General features: G+C 38.7%; 1 protein-coding gene across 1 annotated transcript in view; it reads left to right on the top strand.

The window, feature by feature from the left end:
- The window catches only part of LOC109129921 (probable leucine-rich repeat receptor-like protein kinase At5g49770), a 21,843-nt gene extending 5,606 nt beyond the window's left edge, over window positions 1–16,237 (top strand). Inside the window, exons 3-12 of the mRNA XM_019238964.1 lie at window positions 3,550–3,563; window positions 4,638–4,712; window positions 11,335–11,406; window positions 11,495–11,566; window positions 11,645–11,713; window positions 11,814–11,888; window positions 15,039–15,110; window positions 15,208–15,342; window positions 15,427–15,902; window positions 15,987–16,237. Of these exons, the coding sequence (XP_019094509.1) occupies window positions 3,550–3,563; window positions 4,638–4,712; window positions 11,335–11,406; window positions 11,495–11,566; window positions 11,645–11,713; window positions 11,814–11,888; window positions 15,039–15,110; window positions 15,208–15,342; window positions 15,427–15,902; window positions 15,987–16,237 (1,311 nt within the window). The remainder of the gene's footprint in view (window positions 1–3,549; window positions 3,564–4,637; window positions 4,713–11,334; window positions 11,407–11,494; window positions 11,567–11,644; window positions 11,714–11,813; window positions 11,889–15,038; window positions 15,111–15,207; window positions 15,343–15,426; window positions 15,903–15,986) is intronic.

The raw sequence follows: 16,296 nt of genomic DNA, 5'->3' as shown, positions 1-16,296 counted from the left end.
TGGGTGACGAATATTGTGCCAAGTGTGTCGAGTGGAGAATTTTTTGGAAAAACGGCCACCCTGAGTTTTCCATAATGGAACATCAGCACCAGTTTGTATCCTAGTGGGACGTTGTTGAACAGCCCGAATCGCACCCTCAATGTCATTCAACACTGCTACCCGATGATGTCGGTTTCTATGTGTGAGCAGAGCATCTTGGACAGTTGCTTCCTGTGATATTCCCAGGTCGATGAAGCCTCTTGGACCCAAAAGATCAATGAATCGACCCATAGGCGACCAAACATCATACCAGAATGATGTTGAGGCACCACTGTTAACCTCTACCCTGTACATTGTCTTACCCACTTCACGGTATTTGAGAAGTTTCTTCCACATCCAGGATCCCACAGTAGAGCCAGTCTTCACCTACCATAATGAGCCCTTCGGTAGTAAATATGTCCATAGCCAACTAACCCACAGAGAAGGTTGTCTCGAGAGGACTCTCCAGAGTAATTTGAGACAACTCACCTTATTAGCATCAACCAGAGATTTCAGACCCAAACCACCCTCTTGTCGGTTTACAAATTTCTCGCCAAGATATCTTTGCTTTGTTGGGGTTAAGGTCCGGACCAGACCACAAGAAAGCAGCACAAAGTTTTTCAATCTCCCTAAGACACCCTGCAGGTAGGCGATATGCTGACATCCAAAAATTAGTGATACTCATAAGAACAGAGGAGATGAGAGTGAGTCGACCAGCATAAGATAATGAACGAGCCGTCCATGAACTAATCTTCAGTCTTATTTTGTCTAAAAGCGGTGCATAATCAGTTGCTGTCATTCGCTTTGTTAAGAGTGGGAGACCTAAATATCTGACCGGTAAGGAGCCAGTGGCGAAGGGGAAAGTAGCAGAGATTTGATCACGCTGGTGGTCTGCCAAACCTGCCATGTATAGGGTCGATTTTTCGAGACTGATCCGTAAACCCGACCGTCCTGCAAACTCCTGAAACAGCTCAATGATTCCTTCTATGGACCTTTGTTGACCGTCCACAAAGACCATCAAGTCGTCAGCAAAACAGAGATGCGTGAGACCAATATTCTTACACTTAGGATGGTATCCAATGCGTTGCGTTGCGGCTGCTCGGTCTATCATGTGGGATAAAACGTTCATACAAATAACGAAGAGATAAGGAGAAAGGGCACAACCTTGCCTTAACCCTCGAGAACTGTTGAAAAACCCAGCCAACTCTCCATTCACTTGGACAGAGAAAGTGGCAGTCGATATACATAAACGGATCCAGTGAATAAACTGAGCTGGGAAGTGCAGAGCCTCAAGAGTGTTCAACAAGAAATCCCATTGTACTGAATCAAATGCTTTTGAAATATCAATTTTCATCGCACATCGAGGAGACACAGACTCCATATGGTAATCCTTGACAACCTCTGTAGCTAGCAGCACATTCTCCATTAACAAACGCTCCTTAACAAATGCAGACTGATTTTGGGCAATGAATCTCGGTAAGAGGCATTTGAGTCGGTTAGCCAGAATTTTGGATATTACCTTATACAGCACATTGCAACAGGAAATTGGCCTGTAGTCTTTCATGTCAGTAGCCTCGTCCTTTTTTGGAATGAGAGCAAGAATAGTGGTGTTCAAACCCTCTGGAAGAAAACCTTTTATGAAAAAAGACTGAATAGCCGCAACAACATCATTACCTATAATGGACCAAGAAGCCTTGAAGAATTCACTGGTATAACTGTCAGGACCTGGAGATTTGTTATTTGGCATCGCAAATAGTATCTGCTGAATTTCATCAGAAGTTACTTGCTTTGTAAGCATATCACGATCTGCATCCTGACAGCGGAAAGGTAACAGATCCTGGAGCTCCGCTACTGACATTCCAACAAAATCACTCGGCTGCTGGTTCAGGAAATCCTTAAAAAACCTCTCTGCCTCAGCTTTGAGTTCAGTACTAGTTCGCAAAATCTCCCCGTTAGGTCCTCGAAGCTCACGGATTGAATTCTGCATTTTCCGAATAGTCACCACTTTATGAAAATAAGCATTGTTCATGTCCCCCACGTTTAGCCAATGGAGCTTAGCTTTTTGTTTGAGGTAGCCTTCCTCGAGCTCAGCAAGATGGTGCCACAAGGTATAGGCAGTAGCCTCATCCTCCAGCGCCTGCTGTGTCGGATTCGTTAAAGTTGCAGTTTGTTTCGCACATAGAGTGTCATGAGCCTCACGTGTCCTTTTGGATAAGTCACCAAGGTGTTCCTTGCCCAAAGAACGTAAACTTGGTTTCAAATCTTTAAGCTTCTTTGTGAGGCGATGTAAGGCAGAGGTGGACGGAAACAACGGCGTTGTGGCACTCCAATGAGTCTCAACCACCTCCTGAAACTTAGGGAGTTTGGATAGAACATTAGCAAATTTAAACGGCCTACGACCACCCGTTGCTTCAGCCTCAAAAATCACTCGACACCGGACATGATCAGAGCAACCACCAGCCTCAAACACACTGTAAGAATGTGGAAACCGATCTCCCCAATGTTCATTCACCATAACTCGATCAAGTTTCTTGCAAATAAGACCCTCATCTCGCTTGTTACACCAAGTGTAGAGGGGACCGTGATGGCCTAGATCTGTCAGTGAACAGTGGCGTACCACATCTTGAAACTCACGCATTCCCAATGTGCTAAACTGCCGCGTATCATGATTGGAATGTTCCCCACTTTCCAAGATCTCGTTAAAATCACCGCAAATCATCCATGGCTTATTTGTAAACAATGGAGAATCATGGTGACACCGAAGCTCGTCCCAGAGAGCCCTCCTTTCCTCTGAAGTATTCAAAGCATAAACAAAAGAACAGAAGAACTCCTCTGTTCCACCTTCTAAAAGAACTGAACAGGTGACCACTTGACTACTTTTGAAAACAAGGGTGAGCCGTACCGTGTCTCTCCAGACCACCCAGATACGACCCAGCGGATGTGATTCATAGTTGGTTAAGGTTGACCAACCCTGAAAAACCGAAGAAATTATCTTTGTTGCTCTATTATCCTTAACTCTCGTTTCCAATAGGCAACCAAACTGCATTGAACTATTATTTACCCAACTACGTATAACGGAATGTTTTGAAGTTTTATTGAGACCACGAACATTCCAGGAGAAGCTCGTCATTTAAGGCTTTCGAGTAGTACCCTTTTTTGTCAAAACACTCGGAATCCGGGTATTAAGAGCAGGGTCTGAAATCACCTTATGCTGAGACTTAGAGAGTCGTGGAAGAGATTGACGAGTGCCTTGAGATTCTACAGTCTTCGGATTATCAGAGACAGCAGAGGTTCCCGCAGATGTCGACTCAGTAACAATTTCACCTTCTTCCTCCCCCTCCTCTGTTTCTCCAGTGTCCTCCTCCATCAGTACTGCAAACCGAGATGGAGAAACTATCAGATCAGTTTGTTCCTGTGTAGAAACCCTTGAACGGCTAATATTTGTAGGTGACACTTCCTGCCAAGCTACTTCTGTATTGGTCTGATCATTAGGTAAGTGCACCACATCAGCTGCAGGGGCCTGCAAAACAGGAACTGCTACATTTGTTGGCAACACAGAGGGAACCACAGCCGTAACAGGCAGAACAGGGATTACTGGTGGAGCGACTGATGGTTCAGGAACCGAGGTTCCCACTGCAACTTTGGTTTGTAAACAAACATCTACCAAATGTCCCCACTTAGAACATGTGGAGCAGTGTGGCGGTAACCAGGGATACTTGTATTCAACCACCGCATCAAGACCTTTAGCCGACTGAAACCGAAACGAGGTAGGTAATTCCTTTGTCAAATCGACCTCCACAAACACCTTAGCCTCTTCAAAACTTTTACATAATTCGGTTTCCTGATGCAGACGCTTTGGCACCCCCACAGGACTGGAGAGAAAGCTAATACCTTCCCACGAAAACATTGTGTGGGGTACGTTTTTCAAAGTAACCCACATAGGCAGAGTCCGAATCTCAGGCTGAGCATCCTCAATCACCGGAGACCATTTAGAAACAAGCATAGGCATATTGGCAATGTTCCACATCCCACGACGTAGAACCCTAGACCGTACCGAGCTGTCTTTGATTCTGAATTTAATGGTATTGGCGTTAACCTCGTACGCATCGATCTTAACTTTTTTATCTCTCAGCGGCCAAGTCTTGTTTACGATAATATGAACTTTGGCAATGTGAGGAGCAGTAGAGGGGAATCTCCCAATGATCAAGTCATCCCACAGAGGGGTCGATCCATCCAGGATCTCGTCAGGCACTTGAACAACATGGTCACCGTTCACAACAGAGACATTGAAATCATGTTGCTTCAGATATGGTCGATTAGTAACAATATCAGAGTACGAAAGCTGTGGAGAAGGTGGAGAAGAGGTTGCGGCTGGAGGCAAATCCTCCGGAACCGACATGACGGAGGGACTGGCGGCCGTAGCCACCAAGCACGGTGGAGTGAGCCTTACGCAAGGAAAACCCTAAATCGCCTTTAGGATCGCCTTTAGGATCGCCTTGACATGCTTCTTGAAACTAAGCATTTGTATATATATACTCCTCAAATCTTTTTATTACATTTTACACACTCACTCTTTCTATTTCCTAAATAATGAAATTGTCCTTCACTTCTTTTGGCAGTCATTTCGGAAAAAACAAGCTTTCAGGTGAAATCCCCGAAAAACTCTTCAGCTCTAACATGACTTTGATCCATATGTAAGTCTCACTAATAGTACATATGAAACCTGATAGTTTGCAAAATATTGGGCCGATATACAATGGGCCTCGATGTTTTACCGATATATAGTTACCGACTTGTATAGAGTTGTTGCTTGGTCAGCACTCTTTAGGTTAGGGTTTATCTATGTTGTATATACTAGGTTAGACCCGCGCGATGCTGCGAGATGTTATTCTATATATTTTGAAATACATTTGATATTTATTGTATGATTTAAAATTTTTTGAAATTATATTAATCATGAAAATTATGGTTTACACCATGCTAAGATATAGAAATGAACCGAAAAAAACCTACAATGGTTTGTAACTCCATAGTATTCGTTATTACAATCATTTACTCGTATAATTGGCTTAACTCTACTATATGCTATGTTTTTTTCTCCTATTATTATTGGAGATATATTAGTGTAGTGTTATTTTTGGTAGTTTACAAATTTAATCATCTAAGTGTATATAGTTTGTGTTTTTGTTATGTTATTATTTGTTTGTCTCCTTTTGTAAATTACCTATTCTTTTTTATAACAAGTCCACATATGTCAAAGTAAATAGACATATTTTTACTTTAGTTTGGTTTTGTGTTATTATTTAAATATTATACTTATGTTAAACTGTATACAACATTTTATAAGGATTATGTTAATTGTCAAAGTTATTTTAAAAGTTATAGATGATTTAGTTTTCTTAAATTAAAACATTTGGTTTTCGATCTTAAACATTGTTTAATTTGTCACTGGTGTTATTATATGTAAATCTCGAGAGGCAAGGAACCTTTGTTATTACACGCCAAAATTCAAACACTGCAATCATCACTGTGAAAAGGAATCACATAGTAAATGCATAAGCAATAAGATAGACATATGAGAATTTTTGTTTGATAATATGTAACTAATTTACTCTAGTTTATGTATGCTTCAGAAAGAGAGTTTATCCTCCAATCACGCTTGAGAGATTACTCTAGTTTGGTTTATATCCCTTATATGTATAAGTTTTCTCACAGAAACAAAAAAATACTGACATGTTGCGCTAACAAAGCTCGAGAAATGATTTTTTTATTTGTCCTCAGTTTTTAATAGTATTTCTATGTACATACCACTGTATAGTTTTTTTCTAAAATGACACCCCAAATTTAATTCTTTTATTTTTTATAACTTAATTGTATCACTTACTTACATTTCCATAAAATTTTAAGACCTTTTGATTCATATGGTGAGATAATATAAAATTTATATTATAATAATTTCCATAAGTTAAATCTTAATTATTATACAAGAATTTTATATATTCAAATAAAACTAAAATATATATATACTACACAAATAAATTTTAGATTGCAAATAATAATTTTACCAATAAATATTATAGATTTTGTATATATAAATTACAGTAAAATTATTTATTAACTATTTTATTCTGCACATAGTGCGGATTGTTATTTAGAATAAAATAAACTGCCAAAATGATGTTAGATTACAAATAATATGTAATCAAGATGTTTAAAGAACCTTGTGTCCCTTAATCGTCACCTTCCTCGGTTGCCATACCATACTAAGGTTAATTTGGATTCTTTTACTGTTTTTCTTGGACACTATTGTAATTGGGCTGGACCCATAACAGAAATCAGAAGGAATGATGTGGAATAGAGAAAGATTATTATTGGACAAAAATATTAAGCTGTATTAATCCTTATAATTTGATTAGCTAACTGTTTTAACTGATGTGTCAACTCCTCCTTCAACTAAAAAGCTGAGGTGTCAACACTGGAGAGAAACACATTCAGTTTTTATTGTATTGATACTTTGTACAATCACCGATGAATAGGCACACAAACATTCTATTCTTCTTTACATGGTATCAGATCAGCGATCTCTCTAAAGATCTGAGCTTCTGATTTTCTTTATTTTCCTAGTTTCTTTTATTTTGTTCCTTGTGTATTTCTCTTGTTCGGTGAGATGGGAGAAGATGATAAGAAGGCTGTTGCGACCAGTGGGTATGGGGAGAAAGCGGTTGCTGTAACTCCCTACTCGGTGTTCGCGTCTGACAATCCAGGGGCGATGATCACATCGGTGCAGCTGAAAGGTGATAACTACAACGAGTGGGCTACGGAGATGTTAAACGCACTTCAAGCCAAGAGGAAGAGTGGTTTCATTGATGGGTCTTTGCCGAAACCACCTGAAGGACATGTCGATTTGGAGTCTTGGCTTAGTGTGAACTCAATGATTGTTGGGTGGCTGCAAACGTCGATCGAGCCGTGTGTTAGATCAACCGTGACGTTTATCACCGATGCTCACAAGTTGTGGGATAATTTGAGAGAACGATTCTCAGTTGGGAATAAAGTTCGTGTGCATCAACTAATGGCTAAGTTAGCATCATGTAGACAAGATGTCCAAGCGGTGATTGACTACTATGGTCGACTTGCTAAGATGTGGGAAGAGCTGCAAACGTATTGGCCACCACCGGCTTGTACGTGTTCTGCGGTAGCAACGTATGAAAAGGAGAGAAAACATGAAAGAGTTCATCAGTTCGTGATGGGTCTCGACGAGTTGAGGTTCGGACATGTGGTGACTGCAATTATTGAGGCAGACGTGTTGCCTGATCTCGGGAAAGTGTACAACAAGGTGATCAGAGAAGAAGATAGGCTGAATTCAGCAAAAGTACGTGAACAAGAACATGAAGCAGTTGGATTTGTAGCTCGTCGTGAACAAGGGAGTGGTGAAGCAAATGGAGCTCGACGTGATTCTTGTGAAGAAGGTAGTTTTGGTGGAAACAGAGGACGTGATCGGCTCTGTTCCAACTGCGATAGAGCTGGTCATAAGAAGAACTCATGTTGGCAGATTGTGGGATATCCAGAGTGGTTCTCCGAGAGAAACAGTAGAGGAGGACGTGGTTCAAACAGAGGCGATGGTCGTGGTGGTTTTTCTGGTGGCAGAGGAAGAGGACAAGTTAATGTTGCTTATGCAACAAGTGCAAATCCAAACGTTGGAGGACCTTCCGACCTCACCCCAGAGCAAATGTTACATGCGCTGTCTCAAATGTTGAAAGAAAAATCAAGCGGTGGTGGTGACAAGTTAATTGGTAAGATATGTGAAGATGTGATTCTTGAAACAGGAGCTTCACATCACATGACGGGAAATTTGTCGGTCCTTTCAAATCTCAAAGATAGTTCACCTTACACGATTGGTTTTGCAGATGGGAGTACGACATCGTCACGACAAACGGGTGTGTTTCGTTTGTCGGATCGTATTAGTTTATACGATGTTTTATATGTGCCAGACTTGAATTGCTCTTTAGTCTCGATGTCAAAGCTTTTGAGAGATTCTAATTGTTTTGCGTTTCTCACCGACGCGGTGTGTGTTTTACAGGACCGGTTTTCGAGGACGCTGATTGGAGCCGGGAAAGAACGTGATGGAGTTTATTATTTTGCGGATGACAAAGCTGCTCGAGTAAACAAGGCAGTTCGGAAGGTTGATGAACAGTTGTGGCATCAGCGGTTAGGTCATGCCTCATTTTCAGTATTAGCTACTATGCCTTTGTTTTCTGGTGTTTCTGTTTCTGCTAGTCCAAGTCCGTGTGACACATGTTTTTGGGCTAAGCAAACTAGAGATTCATTTTCGGAGAGTATTAATAAAACAACCGACTGTTTTTCTTTAATCCACGTTGATGTTTGGGGTCCATATCGTATTAAAGCTTCTAACAGAGCATCGTATTTTTTGACAATTTTGGATGATTTTTCTCGTACTGTGTGGACGTATTTGTTGTTAGAAAAATCAGAAGTTAAAACTGTTCTTCAAAATTTTTGTGCTTATTCGGAGAAACAATTTGGCAAGGCAGTTAAAATGGTTCGAAGTGATAATGGAAGAGAATTTCTCTGTTTATCGGCCTTCTTTCGGGAAAAAGGTATTGTCCATCAAACAACTTGTGTGGGAACCCCGCAGTAAAATGGTAGAGTGGAAAGAAAGCACCGTCATCTTTTGAATGTGGCAAGGTCGTTGTTGTTTCAAGCCAATATGCCTACAAAATTTTGGGGAGAAGCTGTATTGACTGCAGCACACATCACCAACAAAACTTCTCCATCACAAATGTCCTCATGAGGTGTTGTTTGGAACAGAGCCTTCGTATGATGAACTGCGGGTGTTTGGGTCTTTGTGCTATGCTCACAAACAGATACGGGACAAGGACAAATATGTCTCCCGTAGTAGAAAGTGCGTCTTTGTTGGTTACCCATATGGTAAGAAAGGATGACATCTGTACGACTTGGACACAAATGATTTTTTTGTTTCTCGTGACGTGATATTCATGGAAACTGAATTTCCTTTCTCCTCTCAGTCAGACTCCGAAGCTTCTAGTCGTGTCGTTGAAAATTGTGACTTTTATTGGCTCCTTGACGTATCGGGAAATATTGGAAACAGGGGGAGTGTCGTTGTTTCTTCCAATGAGGAGGACTTACCCGCTAACATTGTTGCGACAGCAGAAAGGGAAGTTAGTCCTGCTGTTCTTGATGATGCGATTCTAGAAGTTGGACCAATTGTGTCACCTACACCATCTCCTACTCGTGTTGTGGCTGATACCGTTGATAGTGGTACTGTTGTGGTTCCACCCGAACCGGAATTGGGACAGGGTAAGCGTACGAAAATACCATATGTTCGTTTGCAAGATTACATGTTGTATAATGCTGTGGCAAGCACTCCATCTGATCACGTTCTTCCCGATCACTCCATCAGCAACTCTCTCGACACGGTCCAAGGTACTTCACTATATCCTCTCACAGATTTTATCACTGATGCATGTTTCTCGACTCGGCACAAAGCTTTTCTTGCAGCTGTGACTGCATCGGTGGAACCACAAAGTTATAAAGAGGCTATTAAAGACAAACGTTGGACAAATGCTATGGGTAAAGAAGTTGGTGCCCTTGAGGAAACCAACACGTTTAGTTACGTTGATTTACCTTCGGAAAAGTTGCTCTTGACACAATGTGGGTGTATAAAATCAAGTATCACTCTGATGGAAGTATAGAGCGGTATAAGGCGCGTCTTGTGGTGTTAGGAAATTGGCAGGTTGAAGGTCAAGATTTTGCTGAAACGTTTGCACCGGTGGCAAAAATGACAACCGTACGGAGTTTGTTACGTATTGTAGCTGCCAATAATTGGGAAGTGCATCAAATGGACGTCCATAACGCTTTCCTCCACGGGGATCTTCATGAAGAAGTGTATATCAAGCTTCCGCAAGGTTTTACACATCCTGAACCAAATAAAGTGTGTCGTCTTCATAAATCACTTTACGGGCTCCGGCAAGCACCTTGTTGTTGGTATGAAAAACTTTCGACAGCCCTTACTAAAGCCGGATTTGTTCAGTCCTACTCTGATTACTCTTTATTTACTTACACTCGTGGACGTGTGGAGATTCATGTTTTAGTTTACGTTGATGACCTTATTGTTTGTGGAAATGATAGTGAAGCAATCCGCAAATTTAAGTCATATCTAGCCGAGTGTTTCCATATGAAAGATTTGGGCAAGCTTAAATATTGTTGGGTATTGAAATAGCTCGTAATGAGGAATGTTTTATGCTGACACAGAGAAAATATGCTTTGGATATAGTTCGTGAAACTGGTCTCCTTGGTTCCCGACCGGCTGATACACCAATGGAGCAGAATCATCATTTAGTTTCGGATACGAGTCCTCTCATTCCTGAGCCAGCTTCTTATCGAAGGCTAGTAGGACGGCTTATTTATTTAGCTAATACTCGTCCTGATATTTCATACTCTGTTCACATCTTGTCGCAGTTCATGCAAAAGCCACGTGAAAGGCATATGGCGGCGGCGTTACGAGTCGTAACATATCTTAAAGGAACAGCGGGACAAGGTATCTTGCTCAATTCTCGGTCTGATTTACAACTCTCAGTTTATTGCGAGGCCGATTGGGGTAAGTGTCCATTGTCACGGAGGTCTTTAACAGCCTATGTTGCGTTGCTTGGTGGGTCTCTGATATCTTGGAAGACTAAGAAACAAAAGGTGGTGTCGCATTCTTTTTGTGAAGCTGAGTATCGTGCTATGTCTACTGCTACACGTGAGATATTGTGGTTACGACAACTCTTTACCGATTTGGGTTTTCCACCAACGACACCGGCTCGGCTGTTTTGTGATAGTAAGTCTGCACTGTATATTGCCGCGAATCCCGTGTTTCATGAAAGAACGAAGCATATAGAGATTGATTGTATCGGGTACGTGATGCCATTAAAGGAGGAATTCTCACTACAGCACATGTTGGTACTAAAGAGCAATTGGCGGATGTTTTAACTAAGGAGTTGGGTAAACCGCAGTTTCTTAATTTGATGTCCAAGATGGGCGTTTGTGACCTACACGCTCCATCTTGAGAGGGAGTATTGAGCCGATATACAATGGGCCTCGATGTTTTACCAATATATAGTTACCGACTTGTATAGTTGTTGCTTGGTCAGCACTCTTTAGGTTAGGGTTTATCTATGTTGTATATATACTTTGTACAATCACCGATGAATAGGAACACAAACATTCTATTCTTCTTTACACAAAAGTTGAGAGTAGTAACTAACAAAGTGATGGCATTGTTGATTGTTTTATCGGTAGGCTATTTGATGGAAACCAATTCACGGGCAAAATCCCGGACAGCCTCAGCCTTGTTAAATCATTGGCAGTGTTGTAAGTGTTAATTGGTTTAGTGTGACATTTAGTTATCTAAATTTTTTTTAGTTATCTCATACGCTCTTTTGTCTTTTCATACGTATAGACGTCTCGACAGAAATAAACTAAGTGGAGATATTCCTTCGAGTCTTAATAATCTGACAAATCTTAACGAATTGTAAGTGAGCAACTAAATCATTTTTTGTATATATTAATGAAAGAAGTAAAATGAGTTTATAGTTTGAATCATTTACAGATACTTGGCCAACAACAGATTAACTGGCAGTCTTCCAAATTTAGCCAGTTATAACAGTCTCTACACATTGTAAGTTTCTCTTTTGCTGCATAATTAACCATCACTACCCTTCTCAAACCCTTATTTTCATTAATCTAGTTACATTAATTATGTGATTGTAATGTCACAGATATGTGAGCAATAATACTCTGGAATTCTCAGTCATTCCATCATGGCTTTCGTCGTTACGCTTCCTATCAACATTGTATGAACATCTCTCTCTCTCTCTCTCTCTCTCTATATATATATATATATATATATATATATACTAGAGGTTATTCCGTGCTACGCACGGATTTATTTTTATTTTTATTATACAATCAAACCCCATATGTTAAATTATTGAAAGAAACTCTTTTTTTTTTTCAAAAAAAGAGTTACCCACAAGCTTAAGTGAGAAAAATAGAAACCTCCTGTTCTTTTAAATTTAACTTGGTACATATATTATTCTTAAGAGATATATCTAATATAAAATTCAACAAATCAATTTCTAAAAACCTAAAATTATTCAATTCTGATGAAAAGATAGGCTAATTGTCGATATTTGACATCATCATCACAAGGAAATTTGAACAATCCATAGCATAAATAATAATTTATCCATACCCAACCCCAACCGACACTCCATTACTAAAAACAAACCTTGATGTATAATTTAATTTATTAGTCTTGTTTAATTTATTAAATAACAAAATGTATAAAAGATTAAAATATCTCTCTGTTTTACAATTAGAATGTGTTGTTTTGGGATGCTACCAATTTGTAAGACATATACGGTGAAATTTGAAATTTGTACTGTCTTCTTTTTATGTGGCTTGTATTTGTCTTTGCTTTGCAGATGAAACGACAAGTGATTTTATTCCCTTTTCCTGCTGGTTTCTCCCAACATCAGAAGTTGTTTTACTTTTGTTGTTGTATTTCCTGTCAACAATAGACCAGTAATGTTAAAACCCCAATCAATGCCTTTATCCCTTGCAAATCTTGGAGAGACTTCAACCTCAGTTTTAAGCTTTGGTTTACATCATCAGTAATTATCTGTTAAAATAACAAAGGGAAAAATGTAAAATTGAAAATGTTAAAATTCAAGCGTAAATGGTTTATGATTCCTTGTTGAAATTTTTTCCACATGTGTGTCTCAAGTTCTAAGGGTAAGTGGTGTTGATCGTCTTTGATAGATGTGACAGACTAACAGTGAAACTCTGGTACATAGAGCCGTGAAATTGTATGTAGACTCTTTGACATTGGAATAGAATGTCTTCCCTATAAAGTCTTTGATGAGCTAAGCCACCTTGTTTTCCAATTCATCTAAGTTGGCCTAAGAATAAAAAAGTGACTTGGGTTGGCAATTTTAGTTTAAATAGTACCTTCAAATAGTTAGTACACAAAATAAAAATAAAAAAACATATGAAAAGAACTATGAAACAACGGATGCCACGCTCTGGACTCATTGAAAACAACACACCGGAGTATTCCCACAGCTTCGGATGGAGAGAAAGTGTGACGTGTCAAGGTCAAACCAAAATTTTTCATTTTCAAATTACAGTTAGTGCATGAAATGTAGTGCCACCTATTTCACAATACACAACTTCAACCACTTTTGCTTTACACCAAAAACAAATGTTCCTTAAAAATATCAAGAAGATGTTTTAAGTAATAGTAGTAAAAATAAAATATAAATTGGTCGTATTACCTGGCCTCCATCCTTGTTGTTTGACGTAACTCTCTATTTGTTCAATCATGTACAAATCTTTTGGATCTTAATAAATTTTGCCAACTAAAGTTGATGGGACATTACTTGCCTTGAAATAGTTACTGGGGAAAATATTAAAGACTATAAGATTGTTGTTCATTTTAAAATATTATTGTACGAATATTGGGAAAAACTGATGTGAAAAGTAAGACAAAAACTGATTTAATTGGAAGCAATATATATTACATGTTGGAGAATGGGGGAAAAAATACATAATTAACCAGATGTATATGAAATATAATATCTTTTGCAGAATTGTTGGAGTTAAAAAAATATTGGTTGACGATGTTGCATTCAAATATAAATAGTATGCCCAAAGTGTAAGAAGTTTGGCATGTTTTCAATGGCATGTTTTTCCCAAAGAGAGACATTGCTTTCCCCGAATCAACAGATCTTCGAACTTAGATAGACGAGTTGCATGTCTGAAAGCAAGTAAAAAAATAGTTAAAGAGGAAGTTTTTAATATACAGTAGGTGAGATAGGTGTGGTGTGGATTAGGTAGTTGATTTATATTTTCGTCTAGAAAGAGACATTTAAAGTTGAGTAAGAGATTGTTTCTTGTAAAGTATGGAGCTTCCCAGAAACAATCCTATTTTTACCAGTGGTGATCGTTAGAGAGTAACTCTAGAGTAGAGTAGAGAGCAATTTTTTTAGGTTGTAACATTTTTAAAAGCGTAGTTAGTGTGTGGGGTGGGGGTGTTGATTCCCAGTAGATTGAGGGAGAGAGATTATAATAACAATAATAATAATTAGAAATTGAATTCTATTGGATTATAATTTTACGGAAAATAGATTACTAATATTTAATTGAAAATAAATAAGAAAGTAATTATCAAATGACTTAATTTACTTTGATGGCAATACGTTACATTTTCAAAAGCAGAATGCAAAACTAAAACTAAATTCGAGCTTCAATTTAAATACCGTATGGGAGGAAGAGAAATACAGGGGCTGCATGTTCATATCCTATTTGTTTGTTTGTTAAGGCAAATTTTTTAATTACCAAGGGATTAAGTTGACAATTGTGGCTATATTTAATTAGCAATGGACAAGTGTCAATTATATAAAGCGCCAGATGTCATCGCCTCAAACAAAGTTTAGAAGAAACCTGGGGTGGGGGTGTTGATTCCCGGTAGATTGAGGGAGAGGGATTATAATAATAATAAAAGTAATCAGAAATTGAATTCTATTGGATTATAATTTTTTGAAAATAGATTACTAATATTTAATTGGAAATAAATAACAAAGCAATTATCAAATGACTTAATTTACTTTGATGGCAAGTTGTTACGTTTTCAAAAGCAGAATGCAAAACTAAAACTAAATTCAAGCTTCAATTTAAATATCGTATGAGAGGAAAAGAAACATAGGGGCTGCATGTTCAGATCCCATTTGTTTGTTTGTTAAGGCAAATTTTTTAATTACCAAGGGATTAAGTTGACAATTATTACCATATTTAATTAGCAGTGGACAAGTGTCAACTATATAAAGCGTCAGATGTCATCGCCTCAAACAAAGTTTAGAAGAAACCTTCTCTCATTATATAAGATATATATTTTGTATATCGTAGTAGTTATAAAGAACAAATGGTCTTCTCCTTGACAGAAGGATGGAAGGGATACAACTTGAAGGTCCAATACCAATCTTCCTTTTTAGCCCTACTGAACTACAAACTATGTGAGTAATACCTAAAATTTTGATTGGTAGATCAAGTCGAACTTGTGAAATTTGTAGTAATTGAGATGTTTTAATTTTCTTTTGTTCACTTTTGCAGTAACCTAAAGCGCAATGGTATAAACGAAACATTGGACTTTGGTACCAATTATAGCGAGCAGTTGGAGTTTGTGGATTTGCAAAGTAATGACATAACCCATTATAGACCAACATCTAGTAAACGCATCCAAGTATTGTATGTATATACTGGTTACAAATTTAAAATAACATTTTTTGTAAGCTTTTTAACCAGTTACATATCTCTTTGATAGTCCCACAGATTAGCAAATAATCCGGTGTGCATGGAGTTGGGGAACGAACCGAGTTACTGCTCAATTGTCAAACATAATTCTTCCTTTTCAACTCTCCCATTGAATTGTGCTCCATGTGTTATGAACAAGACAACGAGTCCCACGTGCCAATGTGTGTATCCAATCACAGGAACACTCTTCTTCAGATCTCCTTCATTCTCAGGGTTTTTCAACTCCACCAACTTCATGAATCTTCAGCAGGGAATGGTAGAGTTCTTTAAGAAGTTCGTTTATCCGGTTGAGTCGGTGGCTATCAGAAACATAAGAGAGGATACAACTGATCGTCAGCTTCTAATAGATCTCTTGGTCTTCCCATTGGGAAAAATTAGTTTTAATCAAACAGAAATGGCAATTCTTGGTTTTGCGTTTAGCAACCAGACTTACAAGCCTCCCAAGATATTTGGTCCTTACATTTTTCAAGCCAATCCGTACAGTTACTTCTCGGGTATGATGAAACCGGTCACTCACAATAAAGCAACTATATAATTGTTCCATATAACTCATTTGCATTTCCTTTTTTTTTTCTTAGATGTTGGAGGTGCTTCAGAAGTAGGAAAGTCCAAGTCACTAAGCACCGGTGGTATCGTCGGAATAGTATTCGGTGCTGTTGGGCTGCTGTTGTTAATTGCATTTGGGATATGGATTTCTCCTTGTTGTAAAAAAAGAGAGCAGAAGAACAAAGGAAAGGGAGCAAGTGATCGAATTAATCATCAACAAGTCCGCGTTACAGAGACTGAGACAGAAACCGTTCGGGTAAAATCCCGCATTACAGAGTTATAAGTGTGAATGTAAATGAGTTCTTATGACACATTCAAAAGAAGATATAACATAATCCTTCA

This window comes from Camelina sativa, chromosome 17, assembly GCF_000633955.1.
Source record: "Camelina sativa cultivar DH55 chromosome 17, Cs, whole genome shotgun sequence".
NCBI lineage: Eukaryota > Viridiplantae > Streptophyta > Magnoliopsida > Brassicales > Brassicaceae > Camelina > Camelina sativa.
Note: the sequence above shows the minus strand (reverse complement) of the source record. Positions and strands in the feature narration are given on the sequence as shown.